General features: G+C 32.5%; 1 protein-coding gene across 1 annotated transcript; it reads right to left on the bottom strand.

Annotated features, from left to right (window-relative positions):
- Positions 1-4,324: 4,324 nt before the first annotated feature.
- LOC139519647 (uncharacterized) lies at positions 4,325-12,708 on the bottom strand. Its single transcript, XM_071311850.1, has 2 exons — positions 12,495-12,708; positions 4,325-6,744 (listed from the first exon to the last, which is right to left on the bottom strand). The coding sequence occupies exon 2, from the start codon at positions 6,100-6,102 to the stop codon at positions 4,393-4,395; it is 1,710 nt and encodes a 569-aa protein (XP_071167951.1). The 5' UTR covers positions 6,103-6,744; positions 12,495-12,708; the 3' UTR covers positions 4,325-4,392.
- Between the last annotated feature and the right edge of the window lie 8,114 nt (positions 12,709-20,822).

Here is a 20,822-nt window from a genome sequence, read left to right as displayed (position 1 = left end):
TAACTAATAGCATTTAATACTTTTCTTCCGGTTAACTCTTTTTATGTTAAAAAAAAATTATGTAACCACGCAGGTATAGAAATATAAGTATCATTAGTAAAGCGCTTGACCGAGTTCAAGTTCTTGAATATGATTTTCAGATATATTGGTATTCCCTGTCAATGGATTATCTACATTTTTGTGAGTGCATGTATCTATTATATCATAATGAACTTTTGTCATTTTGTTTGTTAAGTTTCTTTTAATTTGTTACCTTTTCTGACATCGTACTCAGACTTCTTTTAAACTGGGTTTACTATGCACCTAATATATCCTAATGAACTTTAAATTTATTAGGATACTTACGAATCATCATGAGATGACGATGAAATCTTGTATACCAAAAGAAGAAGAAATAAAAGAAGAACCAGAGACCAAGCTTCAAATCAGATTGACATTGATTGGGATCTACCATACGCTTTAACTAATAGCATTTAATACTTTTCTTCCGGGTAACTCTCTTTATGTTAAAAAAAATTATGTAACCACGCAGGTATAGAAATATAAGTATCATTCGTAAAGCGCTTGACCGAGTTCAAGTTCTTGAATATGATTTTCAGATATATTGGTATTCCCTATCAATAGATTATCTACATTTTTGTGAGTGCATGTATCTATTATATCATAATGAACTTTTGTCATTTTGTTTGTTAAGTTTCTTTTAATTTGTTACCTTTTCTGACATCGTACTCAGACTTCTTTTAAACTGGGTTTACTATGCACCTAATATATCCTAATGAACTTTAAATGTATTAGGATACTTACGAATCATCATGAGATGACGATGAAATATTGTATACCAAAAGAAGAAGAAGAAAAAAAAGAAGAACCAGAGACCAAGCTTCAAATCAGATTGACATTGATTGTTGTCCTCAAACCATAACCAATTCAAACGTGATTATTCCAATATTTCATTGTTGCATTCCCATCGCAAAGTGGATCATATCCTTTGTCCTGTCGTTTGGCGTTTAAATATTGCCATTGATAAGTAACGCTCGTGTATATTCATTTTATCAATTTAGGAAAATGGCAGTTGTTATCTTATAATTCGTTTCTATGTATGTTGCATTGACGTTTGTTTTTGTTGCACTTCAATATTTATTTTACCGTTGGTTTTTTTATATAGCTGATGTGTTTCCCTCGGTATTAGTTTGTAACCCGGATTTGTTTTCTCTCAAACCGATCGTGCAAGGGCTGTATAGCCAGTCAATGTCGTTAAAAACTTCCATTTGTTGTTTTCTCTCAATCGATTGATGATTTTTGAACAGCGGTATACTACTGTTGCCTTTTTTTACCGAAGTCGCTAACATAAATGTGTCTTGACATAAACAAAACCACTCTAATATCAAAGAGATTTTAAATAACTGAGAAGTCTCTATGGCCGAGTGGTCTTAGTAGTAAAACTGTTGTAAAACTAGCCTGTAAACACTAAGGCTAGTTTGAATCACACTCATGACAAGTGTGTCCGACTCAAACCTTAATTAAGTAGAATTGTCAGGCTCGTATCGAAAGTCAGTGATTATGGCTGAGCACTCCGTCTTCCTCAATCTATAAAAATTGATCGGCAAGAAATACCGTATTTTTTCGCGTGTGTTTATATTTCGCTCTGTTCTGGTCTGTTAAAGAAAAGCGAAAATATCGGGGATATAATATATTAAGTAATCAGATTGAAATAATCATGCATGTTTAACCTATACAGTAGTATTGAGAATGGAAGGCGTATAGCTGTCATCTGCATGGGATCTGCAAATGACAGATTATCGTAAAGACTTCAACACTTTTTCAGTAATGCTCCAGATGTTGTTTTTAAATACTAAGATATAAACATAAGATGATTTGGTATGATTCCCAATAAGATAAAAAAAAATCCACCAAAATTATATATTTGCAATTCAAAATGTAGGTTTAAAATATCTAAAAAAGGAGCAACTATTTATTAAATTTTTTCTGCATACGAATCTTCGTTTGAATGATAAAAACGTAAGTAAAATTAATATGTAAAATATCAGTGAGAGGCATCTTTAGTTTTTGAGTTATGCCGCTTTGTACAAACATTAATTTTGAATGAGGATTTTTTTTTTAAATCATAATACTTGCTTTAACTATATTTGCAACAAAGTGACTTAAATTCACGTTACAAACAAATTATATAAATATTATTTAGAATTGACAGTTTATGCAACTTATGAAATTTGCAAACAAAAAATGTCTTTCAGCCAATAAAAGATCTTAAGATTCTTCTGGAAATTTTCAAACAGATAGGAATTGCTATGAAATTTACTTTTAAAATGTCCACTTGTACCTAGCTTTCAGGGGCAGTAACTCGAAAAATATGTCAAAACATTTTTCAAAAATATCAGGGAGATAGCAAGAGCATGTTTTGTCGGCCATTTTCAAGTTGTTGTATTTCCTTTTATTGCTGTATTTTTCGATTTATTCGTTTAAAATTGCAGTTTTAATCCTATGCTCTATGTTAGCCACACAGGCCATGTTTGTTGATCAACCTGGACAAAATAGCAAATTTCAAAGAAAAAAATATTGTAGATGAAGCAAAGAAACTTTGGTTTCAATTCATCGAGCTATTTTTGGGACGAATGTAAAAAAAACAGACGACAAACGGTTGGACTCACAGTGACGATTAGCTAAAAATGTGTCCATATTTACCATGTTAAACTGACTGTTAATACGTGTGTAGTACCTGGGTTCACACCTGTATCTTCTTTTTGTTTGGTGATCCAGTTACTCGATGTTTATGTCTGTGAGAATATTCTATGAATTTATGTTTTTTTCCAAATACTTTTGTATACGGTTGCTACGCGTTTGTCTTCGATTTTTGTTTTGCCTTTTGCTGTCTCCTTTACCTTTTAAACAAAAAATAAGGGCAAACAAGTCGTAAGTTGTTTAGTTTCAAATTTAATCCTGGCGTCTAAAACTTCAATATTTCAGGGTCAGTAACTCGAAAAAAAGGTCAAAACATTTTTCAAAAATATCAGGAAGATAGTAAGAGCATGTTTTGTCGGCCATTATTAAGTTGTTGCTTTTCCTTTTTTGCTGAATTTTTCGATTTATTCGTATAAAATTGCAGTTTAAATATTATGCTCTTTGTTAGCCACACAGGCCATGTTTGTTGATCAACCTGGACAAAACAGCAAATTTCAAAGAAAAAATTATTGTATGAAGTATGAAAGAAACTTTGGTTTCAATTCATCGAGCAATTTTTGGGAAGAATGTAAAAAAAAAAAACAGACGACAAACGGACAGACTCAAAGTGGCGACTAGCTAAAAATGTGTCCATATTTACATTATATTATTATCTCATCATATTAATGCATGTAATATTATCCACTGATAATTGAATAATATTCACTGATCGGCTATTGGTTGGTGTTTTATCACCTGATAGTTGACTGATATCACTTGTGTAGTACCAGGGTTCACCTGTGTCTTCTATTTTTTGGGGATCCAATTACTCGATGTTAAGTTCTGTGAGAATATTCTATGAGTTTATGTCTTTTCTTCAAATACTTTTGTATATGGTTGCTACCCGTTTGTCTTCGTTTTATTATTTTTTTTGCCTTTTGCTATCTCCCTTACCTTTTTTACAAAAAATAAGGGCAAAAAAGTCGTTAGTTGTTAAGTTTCAAATTTAATCATGACGTCTTAGATAATAATACGTATTAATAACGAAAACCTATCTAATATCACTGTAAAACGAACTTTACTTTCTATGCCAACTAATAGTATTTTGGGGCTCTTTACTACTTTTTTTACGCATCTTTAAGTATAAGCAAACACGTATATCAACGTCCGCACTTTTGACCAAAGTATATATTTTTTTTTTATTTAAAAAACAAGATTTTCAGGTTTAAGCGCTATCGATGATGTTGGAACCATAAAATTTGGGTTTGCGGCAACTCAAAAAATCACGTGGAAAAAGAAGTATGACCGAAGGAGAACTGCTCGCAGTGAATAGATAGAATAATGTGGATTCATTTATTTTCCTTGCACCAATTGTTGTGGTTTGGGAAATAATTCTAGTATTGTGAATATTGGATGTCGTGGTTTTGCCAAAGTCTTCAGAACATTTATGCTTCTATTAACATTAAAATTCGTGTTTTACCTTTATCAACAAAATCCATGAAAACCGGTAAGTAACAAATAATAAAAACAAAATATATAGTGGAGTATGTACATCAAAACAATATCTTAATATGCCTAGCTCTACTTCAAAGTTGTTATCTCCGTTATATCCAATGGGGAAACAAAAGCATTTTTGTAACTTATATTAAAATTATGAAAATTTTATTGAATTCTATGGACTAGATTTCATACAAGAACACAATTGATCACAATTCATTTAAAGAAATCTGTTTGGTAAAGAGGTTTTATATCCGGTTCGTCTGCTGATTCCACGTGCATATTTGCAATGTCGTCCCTTGATTCAGGTGGTTTATCAATTATGTCTAAATCTAATAAGTGTTCAAAATCATCCTCACGTAGACTATGCAACCAATTAAATACTTTCAAATTTCTATGTGCTCGGTTTAATGATTGGCCTCGATTCCACCATTCTAAGTCTCTGACTTTGATTTCGTGATATCTGGGTCGACCCATTCTTACCTTTATGTCTGTTCGAATAACATTACTAAGGTATGGGGATATCCTCATTTTCTGGATGATTTTTGGTTTAAATCCGTAATCATCATCAACAAGATGCGGGAAATCCTCGCATCGTCCAACGGTTTTTTGCAATGCATTATTTTCACCGTAACCGGTAACACGTTCCAAAGCAGACGTAGTTGTTTTAATTCTTTTTTGAACACGTGTAGTTAGGCCACGCCTTAAATCCATCTCCAGGATTTCCTTATCCCCTTTCCACATAGTTTCAGGTTTTTCGTATGTAGTTGCAGGTGATATTGAGCGTATTGACGGCGTTGCACATGACACATTTGAACTGATTTCTGAACGCGCGGATGCTAACCGTGAATGAGTAGATCTTCTTCTAGGTCTTCCACTTCTACTTTCTTGTCTTTGACGCGCCATGGCTAACTGACGTTCTCTTGCTAGTTGTTGTCTAGCCTCCTCCAAATTTAGACCCTTACTGAGAGGTTTATGTCCGGCAGATAATGTACGTAACTTTTTCTGTTGTCGTTGTAACGGAATATTTATGTTTAAAGTAGTTGTACTTCCACTTTTTTTAAGTTCTTTGTTGTATCTAATTCCACGTTGTTTTCCACAATTAAATATCATTTTTCGCTCATTGGGGTCCATCAACTCAAAGGCTTCTGATTCAAACTGACCCTTATTTGTACCAAACGTGTCAATCTGAAGTACATTTTGAGCTCTCATAAATTTTTCAAATGCGCCTAAACTTCTCTTATTTGCAAGTTCTACCCATTTACTTGGCACTGGTTCTGGCGATTGTCGTTCTTTTATTTCATTTTTATGTCTCCCCCTTTTCTTTGATTTTAAACTTTGAAAAGTAACAACATCAGATTTTTCTTCAAGAGACGAAAGTTCAAATAGAGATGAATAGTGTGTTGAAATAGAATCGTCACTAGGAGTACGTTTTAGACGTCCAGTTTCATTTTTATGTTTTTGATCTTTACAGGGACGCTTCCCTTTCATTTCACTCACCGATCGTCGAAGTTTAAAAGAATCGTTTTGACGTCGTTTAAATTTTGGGTCTTTTTCCATGTAGGTTCCCTTTCTTTCACTTTTAGACCGTTTAATAACACTTGGAACACGCTTGGTTCTATCTAAAATAATTTTCTCTCTATCTTTTCCTAATTTTCCAGAGAATATTGGTTGCAAAGCAGGTTTGTTCATTGGCTCGATACTTTTTATCACATAGTCCGACATCCATGACTGTAAAGCGCGCGAAAGTCTGCCTTCGTCTGTTTCCTCGATACCCATCTCAGAGAATGCCGATGGGAGTCTGGTTTCGTCGAAATCATCAGAACAGTACCAGGAAATGCGGGAACTAGTCTGCCATGTCTCATTACCGTATCCTTCTTCGCTGCACACGTCCATTGGGTATTCATATGAATTCAATGGACCCATAATTCCATATAAACATAGAATGAGTTAAGTATTTGTTTATTGTTTTCTAATGACAGTTTCTTTGTAAGCATAAATGAAATAGATCCAAATATATCTATTTATACGGAAATACTATTGATTGTATGATGTTACCAAACATCTATTTTATATGGTAATTGGAGAATAATTTTCTCACATCAACTCTATTGAATTACCAGGCGGTTTTAACTTTCAACCTTTTTTCAATATTGATCACAAATTAAAAATCATTTGGTTTCATAAATCTTTATACGAAGTGTATTTAAATAGCCCCACAAATTTAATCTTTCTATTCTAAGTAGGTTCAACACCGAAACACGGTAACGACAAGTGGCGCGTGTAAAAGTTTACCAAAGTTCACTGTCATTCAAATCAGGTGGCTCAAACAATTTTGATTATATCTGTATTGACTAACTTCTCTGTATACATATTAACAAATTCCATTTCTAAGCTGATAATCAATGTTTGTATTGTAATTCCCTATTGAGATTTTATTTAAATACGACGATTGTTTGTTGTTAACGTATGTCTAACGATTACTTGTTATAACAATCACATCCAATGCGTCGATAACGGTCTTTACTTTGTAGATTTCCTCAATTAGTTCAAAGTCTTTCTTTCTTCCTGTGAAGTAAGAAAATAAACATGTTATCTTTCAAAAATAAATAAATAGTAAATTCATAAAATAATAAAATTTAAAGGAAATAATCGGTTATAAATTAAACCAATCTTGCTGTATGGAAGGCCCTATGGTTACCTACTTTATAGAAAGAAGGCGATGTGGTATGATTGCCAATAAGACACTGGGGAACAATTGTAAAAAATAGTTGGAAATTACTTGAAACACAATAAAACAACTTACATAAACACAAAAGATACCAGCTTGAAAGTAGTCTTTATACAGCTGCAGGAAAACTAGTTCAAAGCCAAGTACAACAGTCCAAGTCCTGTTGGAATCGGGACGTTTGCAAATGACGTGTATTGTTGGCGTGTCACGTCTAGTTACAAATGGTTAATGCATGTTAAGGAAGAGAAACACATAACAGTAAATTTGTTCTAGCAACAGGCCACCTCTGGACTCCTCAAAAAATTGTTGCAAGTATCTTTCACCTGCAGATAACGTGGTACCCCTTTTATATGGCGCATCAAGTTTAACGTCCCCATTACGACCGACGTTGCTGCGTATTTATACATCCCTAATAGACGCCAACTTTATTTAGGGATTTAGCGCCAAACGGGAGAATTCCAGAAATTACCATATGTTGTATTTCTATACCCGGCCAACCCTTTGGATAAAAGATCTTTGACAATAACAACAACCAAATGTGGGAAGATTGATGCAATGATATATTTTACTTTTCTTATAAATTTCCTTTTTTTCTCTCATTTTGTATTGCGTTTTCGTTATTTTTTATTTGTTTCATATATCTTGCTTATTTTCTTTTAATTGTTTATTAAAATGAAGGTGTGAATGCATATCAGTGGAACCGCATGTTGACGTCACGTATGTTGAATTTATACATTGTTTTTTGTAGTGCTTGGTCAAGTTGATGGTCAATCCCCTTGGCATTTTTTATGTAATACTTAACTTAATATCGGATCAACGCGATGTATTGTTTGTCCTTGGACAATAACAACCTGCTTAATTGAAAAACTTTATTTCAATAATCAGATTTAAGTTATAATCTTTTAATATGATGCATATCATTAAACCCATTTGAACCCCCCTGGTTGACGGGATAACCAAAATTCAGAGGCAAGGAGGGTTCAAACCGAATTATTGCCAACAATCTACTTAGAAATCTTTAACGCAACCTAAATATTATTTTAATCCTTTAGGACGGTGATTGACATTTCCCTACAAAAATATTGTCGACGTGCATAACAATTATATCAGATTATTAAATTTCTAATTTTTATTTTACCTTTAATGATTTTCATACTGATAACCATGTCATGTTTAATCTTCCAAATTGAAAGAAGTAGTTTAAACAAATTTTCAGTTTCAGTTATTTGATTTTAAACCTTTTTGTCTACAAGTACTTCAATGCCAGTTTTCCAAACGCTTATAGGAATATGGTAAATTATCGACCTGAACTTGCATGAAGTATTTGCCACTGGACGTTAATGAACCAACACTCAATCAATTAATGAGAAACTCCATACACACATACAGAACATAGTTAAGTATGCAAGAACACTTTCAAGATAGAATATCCTAAAAATATGAAATATGTACTATTATAGATTGAAATAATTTGGCTCATATATACATGACCCTGATATTTGTTAAACCAATTCTCAAATATGAAGGGGGTTTCTGATATCCTATAACAGTTTCATTTGGAAGCAGGGTGCATAGTTACTGGGTTCCAAGTGTATGGCTTATAAATATCTTCTTTTTGTTCATAACGGGACTGCTCATGATAACCTTTGTTTGAATTAATAGTCACACTAGTTGGTCAGATACATGGATGCACGACATATACAGGAGACCAGAGCTCTGTCAGCAGACCTTACATTTTAGCAAAATATGGATTTCTGTTTATTATGTACAATCATTTACTAGAAGAACACAAAGATTCAGAACATGAATTATCATTTACTCCATATATTTCATATTATAATGTACGCTTTTCTTTGTATATAATAATAATTGTTATTTTTAAGTACTTACAGGTCTACCAAGGCCGTAACTACCCTTGAGGCAAGTGAGGCAATTGCCTCACTAAAATTTCGACACTGATTATTTTTTTTATACATATATATAAATATAATAGTCATTTGTTTTTCTGTCACAACCTCAATTGCTATAACTTGTCATCATTCCTTTTAAACTATTCTTTCTGGATATAACTCAGCATCTCAACGGGTGATGTTTCTCGATTACACTTTAACCTAGTAACGATAATCATCATGGATCTTTAGTTAAAAACAGGCTCTTGCAGAAAAAGGAAAAGCGACACTGAAGGTAAAGAAGGAATAATTCTAGTAAACTAGTTTTTTTTTGGTGAACAGAGTCTGAGTATTGCATATAACTTCATTAGAACACTCCAAAAACGATAAGAAGACTGACAAATCAAGTACTGGTCTTCGGAAGGGGGCAGTCCTGTCTGCGTATTCGTTTCTCCGTTTCACCAACTTTTGACAAATCAAGTACTGGGCATCGCAAGGGGGCAGTCCTATCTGCGTATTCATTTCACGAACTATAATCTTTCTCTTTACAGATAAATAAAATATAAATAATATGAAACACGAATGCATGGATTAGTTTTTACCCATGTTTCTTTAACCTAAAAAATTGAAAAAAATATCCCATATTCCAATTTGATATTATTGAGGAATGGTAGAACCTTTAACACAGGATTTTGTCTTTACATATTCGGGACTACGGAATTTCGTTTCTTTATATTCGGGGTTTCGGAATCGGACACATCCAACCCCTAACCCCTAAATTTATAGATTCTGGAACTAAAATACCACCAACTATTTCCAGAAATAATTTGAAATTACGGAACTACATGTAAACGTCAAAAACTCCATTCCCCTGTACCCATATCATATATACTTACTCTATAAATAGAATCATATACATGTATGTTATCTCATTCTATCCCTAGTTTGTCTACTCTTTGTCAGCATAAAAGCGAGTTTAATATTTTGTAACTGCGACTGTATGATTGTGCTTACAGAGAAGCTTAATTCCCTTTTGCAAACAAAAGCTGCTACCGAATTGTTGATGGAGAAGGAATTGGAAGAAGACATTGATCATTGTATTGATGATAATTTGCTACCTTTAGAAACATAGACTGCCCTGAAACAATTGTAAACTTGGAAAAGAGCATACATGAGTGGCGAGAGATTGTGCAGTCTTGCCATGCTCCATGTTCATCGCGATAAGGATATCAGCAGACCAAATCATGATTCTGAAACGATTTGACTGAACCGGCCATAGAAAAATGTGGCAAACTCTACTGAATCGATGTTTGTTTTATGTTCTGGCAGCAGACTCAAATCAGTGATATTTGGATGATTATCTTACATATAAATTTAAATAAAGTTGTTAAAAATTTGGTGTTAGTAAAAGTCTTAAAATATGAAAAACTTATATAAAAAGTGTACAAATTCAAAACATTATCAAACTCTCTAAAAATGCCTAGAATGCAGGATTTTGCACCATTCATTTCATACCCTCCAAAAAAAATTTTCGCCTCGCTTTGCTCGGCTCAATTATTTTGCCTCACTAAAATAAGATGCCTAGTTACGGCCTTGTCTACCATGTTTTCGTCACTATTTGTTTTTGTCTTTATATTTTTATTGGAAGAGGGCGTCTCTAATGTTTCTATAATTTGTGTGTAATCTCTTTTGTTTTGTTTTTTCGAAAATATAATATGTTTAAACTAAGCCATGTTTTACACTAGGAATGAGAAATAGTTGTTAGAATTATCAAGGTGTCTATTGTAACACAGGCTAAGCGTTCGATAATAAGACACCATGCTCAAACCAGGACTACCCCTCAATCATTAAAGAATGATGACCTTCATCCAAGACCTTGATATCAAATGTTTCATTCAATATTCGAGGGAAATATTTTACTAATAAGTATAAAAATGTCAAGTACATGGGGGCTAGATGAGATTTAAACAAATCAGAATAATGGGACAAATCTACAGAAAAATTGACTAAAATAAGTCATAATAAGACAGACGAACAGACAGACGGAAGGACAGACGAACATACTGACAGAAGGGCGAATCGAGAGACGGAAGGTCAACGGTATACACCATAATACGTCCCGTAAACGGGATTAGAGAAAAGTAGAGAAAAATGACATTAACAATTAAAGAATACAGAAATAAAGAACCCCCATCGGGACCCTCATACATGAAAAATATGTTTCTATGTTCTTTTCAACTTTTGTCAAGAGAGGTTTACAAATCAATCGAAGAATCTTTTTTAAGTAGAAAAAAATAGAATATACATAGAAAGTCTACTTCACTAACATGAATCAAATAAAACATTGAAATGAAATATTGAAATCATAAAATCAATTTCACATTAACAATTGAATTTAAAGTACTGTAAATGAAAATTTCAAAAATGTTTACATTTAACTGTGAGAACAAGCAATGCTATTATGCCTAAATGAAAAGAAAACATATAATTCTTATTTTCTAAAATGCTTCACTTACGTAACTGCATTGGAAGTATTAATTTTCCTACAATTGAAGCTTATTTTTTTCTGAGTACGTATAACCTCCACGTTTTGTTCAACGTTTTTTTAGAGTGCAGAAGCCATTTTATACATATACAAAACTGCCGATATTTTTTAGTTTGTTACAAAATATTCCTTATATTTTAGTTGGCTTTTAAACATTAGGTAATTATAGAATCCTGTGTTTTATAGTATAAGTTAACCTTCGTTGTACAATATGATATTTTGATTAATTCGAAAATAAGTGATGTTTTTCTGGCGTGGGCTCAGATCAATGCACTGAGCTAACGTATAAAATCAAGATTCAAACAATTCATATTGAATTCAAGACCTTAATATAGATTTCGTGATATAAAATATTGGAAAATTGATATTTAATGAAATGATGCTCACGCACCGAGATAATCTAAAATGACGTTTTCTGAAATTAACAACCGAAGAATTAGTTGAACAAACACCATCTCGGTTTACATAAAATGTTCTCAAATATTTTTTTTTATTAAATATACGTTGCTTTGAACTTTAGCTAAGATATACGTATATAACACAACTATGTCAAATAAACCTATGATATAAATGTTCTGAATATAAAATAAAGCTTTTAAGGTTGACAGTTAGAAACAATATGTTATAAACATACTATCTGCTTCCGCGTCTCAAAGTTTAAAGGGTCATTTTAGTCGTTGATAGCAAAGGCCTGTTGGAACGTTCTTCATTGAGTATAGAATAAAGCAGAAATTGGTCCTTCTCCACCCTCCCCCATGTGAAATTTAGATATAAGTATTATTATCAAAGCTAATTTGGAGAATTTGCAAAATATTTTCTTGTCTTATTGGCACAAATTGAGAGTCAACATGTACTCCTATGTTTTTAACACACAAGATTTTATTCCTTATCAAATACTTACCAATCTGGGAAGTTATTTTATATTCAGCTATTATTCTATTATATCTTTGACTCAAAACCTTCTGGGTTTAAGAGTGCGAGCAATTTGAAACGTTCAAAAGTTATCGAGTACATTTCGATAAAGTTTAAAACATTTGAAACATGAATTAAATAGATTAAAATAGTAAGATATGAGGGTAAACATATTAACAAAACATTGACACATGATACAAGGTATATTCAATTTTAGAAAATACATATTCAATTTTCTTACCTTCATTCTACAGAGAACAAATTGTTTTGCTTCACATTGTATCGATCGCTGGTACCGTTACCATTGAAAACAAATCTATTCAGAACGAATTGGAATTTAAACTCTTTCATATAATTGTATATATCGAACTATTAGAAGTTTTAACACATTCTTTTGTGATTTTCAAAACAAGGTGATAAGATTTAAAATCGCAGTTCAGAGGATTATCATTAAGGTTTAACCTAAAACCAATGACATGGAACAGTTTGTCAACAAATTCAAACTTGCTCATTTATATGACACTTGAGATTTTAACTGAATTAAAGTGTTTTTTAAATACATGATATATCTTTGTAATTTGAGGAACTTATAACACGTATATAAACTATACCATGTCTTACATCCATCACTGGATATAGAGTACCTTTACAGGCTTTAATTTTATTTTTGTCGCATTCAAGCTATTTTTAAACCTAATTAACACGTTTTGGTCGATGGTTTTTATAGATGCTATAGTATACACATTATTCATGTGATCTTTATAAATATATATACGTCCAGAATATTTTTGGATAACTACAGGACATACTTTCTCTGTTGTATAACCTCATCGTTTAACCTATGGTTATATAGGGCTTAAACTATAATTATATTTCCCTTTTTTTTCGTTTTTTAAATAGTCCGACAATGTTATATATATGTAAATTTGCGTTAACAATTTGTCTTCCCTTAATGGGATTTGAACCTCCTGCCTCTATGAAATCGTTATCATATGACATCGTCTTAACTGTGTCCACTCGGCCAAAAGGTTATAAAAATAGACATTTTGTTAGTTGAGCAATGCCTTTTCAGTGTCAAATATTTCATGCATATTCAGGAAGTGTGCATATTTAACATTATCATACCGATCCCATTGAGTTGTCTGCACTTTTTTTTATTGCATTAAGGATTTTATTCATTGGTATTTTCATTTCATCAGATATTTTGATTGTATTTTTTTCCAGTACTTTGTTTAAGCTAGTTCCATTTTTTATTATGTACCTTGTATGTTTTTGTCGAGAGTGCGACATTTGTTGCAGAAAGCGAGACAAGGGATAGTGATCCGGTGTAAATGGGCGTATAGGCGTACTTTGCAAGGTCCTCATGCCTTTCACTTGACATCGAACTCAATTCGTGGATCAGCGAAATGCTCAAAAGAAGTAAACTCTGTCGATAATGCTTCAATTGAGGAAAAATGTGGAGGACAAGCGAAACATATTATTGAATATGACCATTTCACAAGAGCCCAAGGAAACTTTTAATATCAGTAAGTTCATCGTATTTTCAACTACAAAAACATGAAATTCTATGAACGTCATCTTCCTCCTATTAAAAATTCGTCCTTTCTTCATTTATAAAAAAGAATTGACAAATATCAATGGGAGATAATTCAAATTCATTTTACCACACCTTAGCAAAATTGTCTTATCCAAATAAAAAAAAATTACACTACATCTTTTATCCTCCTTTGAAACTTGGAGTCAGGACACGTCAAGCATATACCAATGTAGATCCAGAAATATATTTAATGAAATCTGCTGGAATGATCATTAAATTTTGTCGCAGTGAAAATGACCAAACAAATAAACAGATCAAACCCCAGATATTTTTCAACATATAAATTTCAAAATATAACTTGAAAATTCAACATGAATTACAAATTAATACGCTAAAACGTGCTAAGCGATCATTTATTATGCTAGATATCATTATAGCAATCATTTATAATATCTGAAAAGTTTGATAACGGGACAAGGAAACGAATGTAAATTTGAATTGCATGTACAGTGCAAACATTTGAAAATAATTAAGTGCAGTGCAATATTAATGGCTTTCGTTTAAAAAAGTTTTGAATGATCAATTTATTCTTTGGAGCAAACGTTTATGTTTTATATTTTTTATCAGAAACGTCTAAGCACGTCATGTATGCAAAGTAAATATGCATTACAGATAGTTTGAGATTTGGAAAAAAGTTTTCATCCGGCTTAAACTCATGTGCCGGTCTGAAACCAGGTTAACCTCGCCAGTGATTTAGACAGAAATATTGTATACTTAGATATAAGAAGCTGTGGTATGAGCGCCAATGAGACAACTCTCAACACAAGTCACAATTTATAAAAGTAAACCATTATAAGTCAAAGTATAATCTTCAACACGAATAACCATCTATTATAGACTCAATGTTACCATTATAGGCTGCCATTTGATAAGTTGTGGCTATCCCATTCACGTCAATTCATTAGTTTGAAAAGTTTATATCAAACCCTCCAAAACAAGGGATTAAAATTCGGAATCGAATAATCTGCTGCATATTTGACGTCCTGGTTCCTCAAAAGTGTAAAACGAGGAAGAAGACACTAATGGTCCAATTAGTTTTGGATTATCTACAAAAAAAACCCAGTTTAATCAATTCCGACAAGCACCATGTCCAAAATGGAAAACAATTAAAAAACAACAATTCATATAAAAGACGCCACAAAAACTTAAGAATGAGCAACATACTGGTGGTGAACCCGGTTGCTTTAGACGAGGAAGCAGTTTCTGTTCCACTGCTGCAACTGTCGTGTTTATCGTCGCTAAAAAATCATGTTCTAAGCATGCAGCACCTGCAATATGCTTCCAAAGACAAATCCATCAGGAATTTTAAAAATTTAAAGCCCAGAATATCAAAAAAAATAAAAAATGGACAACAGTTTATATTTCATTGAGGAACCTTCGATAATGTCGAGTTGTCCATCGGAAGTCGATGTAATAAAACATTGTAACATTTGATAGATTGTTGTTGGCCATCATATACACTTTTGATGTGATATTTTTAGCCGTTCCTCCAAAAAATCTTTTCTGGAAAAAGAATATTGGTTAATTGGTTGTTTATAGCTTAAAAGTTCCAGTGGCAAATATTGAATGCGAGTTCAGGATGAGAACAAAAAAACAATTGATTTATAACTTCGTAGATTTGACGAGGTAATTCGTGCGGGGTAAAAAAAAGCAGGGAAATCAGGATAGTTTGGATAGAAACAGTATTTTTTTCGCTCGAGTTAAGCCAGCTGCAAACCTACAAAGACAATAAAAGGGTTTTCCAACGTACCGAACAGCACTCTCCTGACATATTGCATCAAATTTATCATCCTCATTTTTAACAGACGTGACAATGTATTCATGCATCCCGCACATATAATCGAACACTACACGTAAGCAAGAATGTTGCTACCGGACAGGAATGACCTTAGATGTATTATTTTGACAAAACCACACAGAACTTCCACCCTCAAAGATTTTTAACATCTTACTTTATTTGAACTTTTCAGCTTTTTATTTGGATATTACTGATGAGTCTTTTGTAGACTCTTATTATACAATGGGAAACAACTCTAGAATTTTTTTCTTACATGTAGAAATTGTCAATACAAAATTATAAACATATATGAGTCTCAGTGTAGACTAGTCTGCACTATTGACAAGGGGGACAACGAAAATTCAATTCTAATGAAACAGTGACGAACTGAATGCTAAACTTATATTGATAAACATTATCTACCTAACTGGAGAAATTTTATTTTGTACGACCCCTTCCAGTCTTTTCTCTTGATATTTCCTGTTGTCACAAATACTAGTTTTAGTTTCCCATTCATTAAATTTTTACATTTTTCAGTATTCATTTATTGCTGTAACATTGTTCACATGAGAAGATTTCAAGATTCTTTATTTCTCAAACACCATAAAATTACAATGGTACAAAGAAGTTCATCAAAAGTTATATAACATAACACAAACACACATGACAAGATGAGATGAAAATATCAAATAAAATAAAATAAACAGTATAGTAGCGAAGAGTGGTGATTAACCAGGAAGACTCACTTGAAAAGTTATAACCCTGATAAATTTGCACAGCTTTTTCAACTTATTTTTAATTTTTAACTGAAATAGTTTTTCAAATTTTAATATGTTACATCTGTGCAAGAAAAAAGTATCCAAATATTGGGATCGAAAATTTGCCAAAGAACTACACTGCAAAGTGTAATGAAATTCATCACCAATCTCGTTACAATGACATAAGTTACAATATCTAAGGTTTCGCTCAATCTTATTCCATCTACCAGTTTCGATTGGTAACTTATGGTTACCCGTTCGAAATCTACAATATGTTATTCTATCTTTATCACTTAAAATATTCAGATATTCCTCAAATTCAAAATTTTGTTTATACAATTTGTAGGCCAAACCTTTTGACGAACAGTCAATATCAGCTCTCCATTTCTGTTGAAACTGATCAAATAACTTTTGTTTAAAACTAATACCCAACCACTTTGGATTAAAATTTCCTTGTGACAACCATATATTGCTGTATCCACAATTCAGGGCCGTAACTACCTATGAGGCAGGGGAGGCAACTGCCTCCCCTGAATTTTCTGCACCATTTTTTTTTTTAAAGTAATAAAATGAAATATTGACAATATGTACAAGAAGAACTTGAATTTATATCATAAACAACACAAGTTTACAGTTTGAACAGTGTTATCATGATACATAATATATCTGTCATTGTCTGGATTTTTGATTGATAGTGAACCGTTTCAGTATTTGTTTTATTTTTATTTTTTCGTGTGGCCGTCCGTCTGTTATTCAGTATTCGTACGAGAACACATATGAAACTTTGCTTTCGACAATTTTGAATAAAACCTAACTATTCACATTTATTTAGGGGCTCAATTAAGCAGAGGAAATTCACTTTGTATTGTGATTCTTTTATGATATCGGAAATTCGTTACCGGCTGAATCAGCTGTTGGATCATTTTTTTAACATCTCCTGATCATACTAGAACATTATGGTCAATGCCTTAGTTACTTAGTTAAACACTCCCATTCGTTGTAGCAGGGACTTTCTATACTAAGTATATACTAGTATAGAAAGTCCCTGGTTGTAGTTTATACATGTCTGTCCAGCTTTCAACAATATTGAAATTCAAGGTCCTCAATAAAAAAAAATATCTTGCGTTCTATGATCTTGCTTTATATGTTTTTTTAACTTACCAGTTCGATTTCTTACAAAAATATTAATAATTGTTTGCATAAAAATTGCTTCCAGGATCCAGCAATACTGATGTTTCTTAAAGAAAGGAAATCGAAGAAAAACGGGTTATTTTTACGGCCACCGATTTTATTAAGAGCAAGAATGTGTCCAAAGTACACGGATGCCCCACTCGCACTATCATTTTCCATGTTCAATGGACCGTGAAAATGGGTAAAAAATATAATTAGGCATTAAAATTAAAAAGATCATATCATAGGGAACATTTGTACTAAGTTTCAAGTTGATTGGACTTCAACTTCATCAAAAACTACCTTGACCAAAAACTTTAACCTGAAACTCGCACTTTCATTTTCTATGTTCAGTACCGTGAAATAGGGGTCAAAAGTTTAATTTGTCTTTAAAATTAGAAAGATCATATCATAAGGAACATATGTACTAAGTTTCAAGTTGATTGGACTTCAGCTTCATCAAAAACTACCTTGACCAAAAACTTTAACCTGAAGCGGGACAGACGGACGAACGAACGGACGAACAGACGGACGGACGAACGGGCGCACAGACCAGAAAACATAATGCCCCTCTACTATCGTAGGTGGGGCATAAAAATATCCGCGGTCACATTGTATTTAATGTTAATAATTATAGGTCAAAGTACGGCATTCAAGACGTAGCCCTTGCTCAACCCGAACTGCAATCTTAGATTGTTTTTGCATAAAATTGCTTCCAGGTTCAAGCAATACTGATGTTTCTTAAAGTAAGGAAATCGAAGGAAAGCAGGTAGTTTTTAACCATTTTACTGAGAGAGAAAAAAAATCGGCGGATCTAGGGGGACTCAATCGGCGGCCCCCAAACCCCTGCCTCCCCTGAATTCGAACCCTAGTTACGGCCCTGCACATTTATCTAATATATCTTTAACGTATTTCAACCAATCTGACCTAAATTGGTTGTCAGAATTTCTCAAGAACATGTATTTGTATAGTATTTTAGCAATCCTGTTATCATCCCCATTTACCATTTTTGACCAAAGCTGTATATATAAAGACATGGGATAAATACCAAGTTCACCATAAATCATAAAATTCGGTGTCGACTTCTTAAGGTTTAATAATAGTTTACAAAATTTTAAGTGCACTTTTTCTATAATATCAGTATTACTGAAACCCCAAATCTCACACCCATACAGGAGAATTGGCTTCACAATTTTATCAAAAAGATCATATTGTGATTTCACTGACAAGTTGTGCAACCTCCCCTTTTTCAATACTTCATACATTGCTTTATATGCTTTTCTAACTAAAGTTTTCTTAGCACTCATAAAGCTACCTGTTCTTGAAAAATTCAACCCAAGATATGTCAATTCATTGACTATCTCCAATGCATTTCCGTCATATATAAAGTTGATATTTTTGGGTAATCTACCACCAGAAAAAATTATAATCTTAGTTTTACTTGTGTTAACTTTTAGTTTCCAGGTACTGCAATATTCAAAGAATATATCTAATTGCAACTGTAGATCGGATGCATTATCCGAAAATAACACTGTATCATCTGCGTACAATAACACAAACAGTTTTAAGTAGATATCAAACTCTTTCTCTATTTCATCAGTAATACAATTTAAACCACATACATTTTTTTCTTCAATAAACTGTTGAAGATCGTTCAAATACAATGAAAATAAAAAAAGGAGACATATTTTCACCCTGTCTTACACCGATATTGCATGAAAAGTATTCCGACATTTCACCATTATACACAATACGAGATTTAATACCAGTGTACATATTAAAAATTACATTATACATTTTACCGTTAATATCATTCACAAGTAATTTATGCCAAAGACCCTTTCTCCAAACAGTGTCAAAGGCTTTAGCAAAATCTACGAATACACAGAATAGTTTCTTTTTCTTATTTTTCATGATACTTATAAGCATGTAGATAACAAATAAATTATCTGTAGTAGAATAACCTTCTCTGAAACAAGCTTGATTCTGACATAGTAAACAAAAATCATCAGAAAATTTATTCAAACGTGAATTCAAAATAGAAGTAAATAATTTCCCAAAGCAGCTTATAACTGTTATAGGTCTAAAATTGCTAGGATCGTGTTTGTTACCTTTATTCTTGAATAAAAGTATTATATTACCGGAAAGCCAATTATCAGGAATAGTTCCACTGTCAAATATAATATTAAAAAGTTTCACAAACACCTGTGACATAACACTAAAAGAGTGTTTTAAATATACATTTACAATCATATCATCACCAGAGGATTTATTATTTTTTATCTTTCTCAAAGATTTTTCAATTTCCTCTTCTGTAATTGGTGAGTTTAATATAACATTTAAATTTTTGACATTGTTCTGATTTTCTAAAACAATCTCATCATCTTCAGAATTTCCTAAATTTAAATTCTTAAAATAATCAAACAAAATATTAATAGGTACACATGGGTTGTTTCCCCTTTTACCACCGTTCAAAATTTTCCAGTATTCTTTCGGGTTAACCGATTTTAAGTTTTCTATCTTGTGTCTAATTTTCTTTCTATGTTTTTCTTCTTTTATGAGAAGAGAGAGCTCAGTTGCACATTTTTAGCTATGCCTTATACTATAGATATGCTTCACGAAATACTTTAGTTGGTTGTTGTCTTCCTGACATTGCATTGCTGAAATAGTGTTTGCTAATTCGTAAAAGTCAAAGTGTTACAGTGGTGTTCTGTCTTGGACTCTATGGTGTTTTACAAGTTACTTATTATAATGAATAGCAACTTTGGATAAACCTTCTAAACAGTGAATTATTTTATGATGAAAAATTACAATCATTTGATTTATAATGTTTTCTTATTAACGCTCTGTGACAAATATTTCATGCATTATATTCAGGAGAAAAAAAACCCAATAAACGATTGGTAGAATCTTCAAATTATGTCGATTAGGAAAATGTGCTGTGAATATGGCATTCTTGTAATTGTGTATGGTGTGTTGCACAGGGGCAGACGTGTTGCCTTGTTTGAATAGCCAATCTACGGACCCCTTAAAGGTTTTGCGAGGGTTATTCAATGCTAAGAAAGCTTGACACACTCCCTATGGCTACTTGAGTCAATGAATGATGCGTCCCCATTCTGACTGTACTTGGCTGCGTACTTGCACATCCCATAAAAACCACCAGATCTCACCCTTACCACTGTTAATAATTGTGATAATCAGAAGTAATAATTCTATTAACTATTACAGTACCGCTAACAATTTACGAAATTCGTTATGTCTATTCAT

This window comes from Mytilus edulis, chromosome 4, assembly GCF_963676685.1.
Source record: "Mytilus edulis chromosome 4, xbMytEdul2.2, whole genome shotgun sequence".
Classification (NCBI taxonomy): domain Eukaryota; kingdom Metazoa; phylum Mollusca; class Bivalvia; order Mytilida; family Mytilidae; genus Mytilus; species Mytilus edulis.
Note: the sequence above shows the minus strand (reverse complement) of the source record. Positions and strands in the feature narration are given on the sequence as shown.

Coding starts and splice junctions, on each gene's coding strand:
- LOC139519647 (XM_071311850.1), bottom strand. CDS start 6,102: ATGGGTCCATTGAATTCATATGAATACCCAATGGACGTGTGCAGCGAA.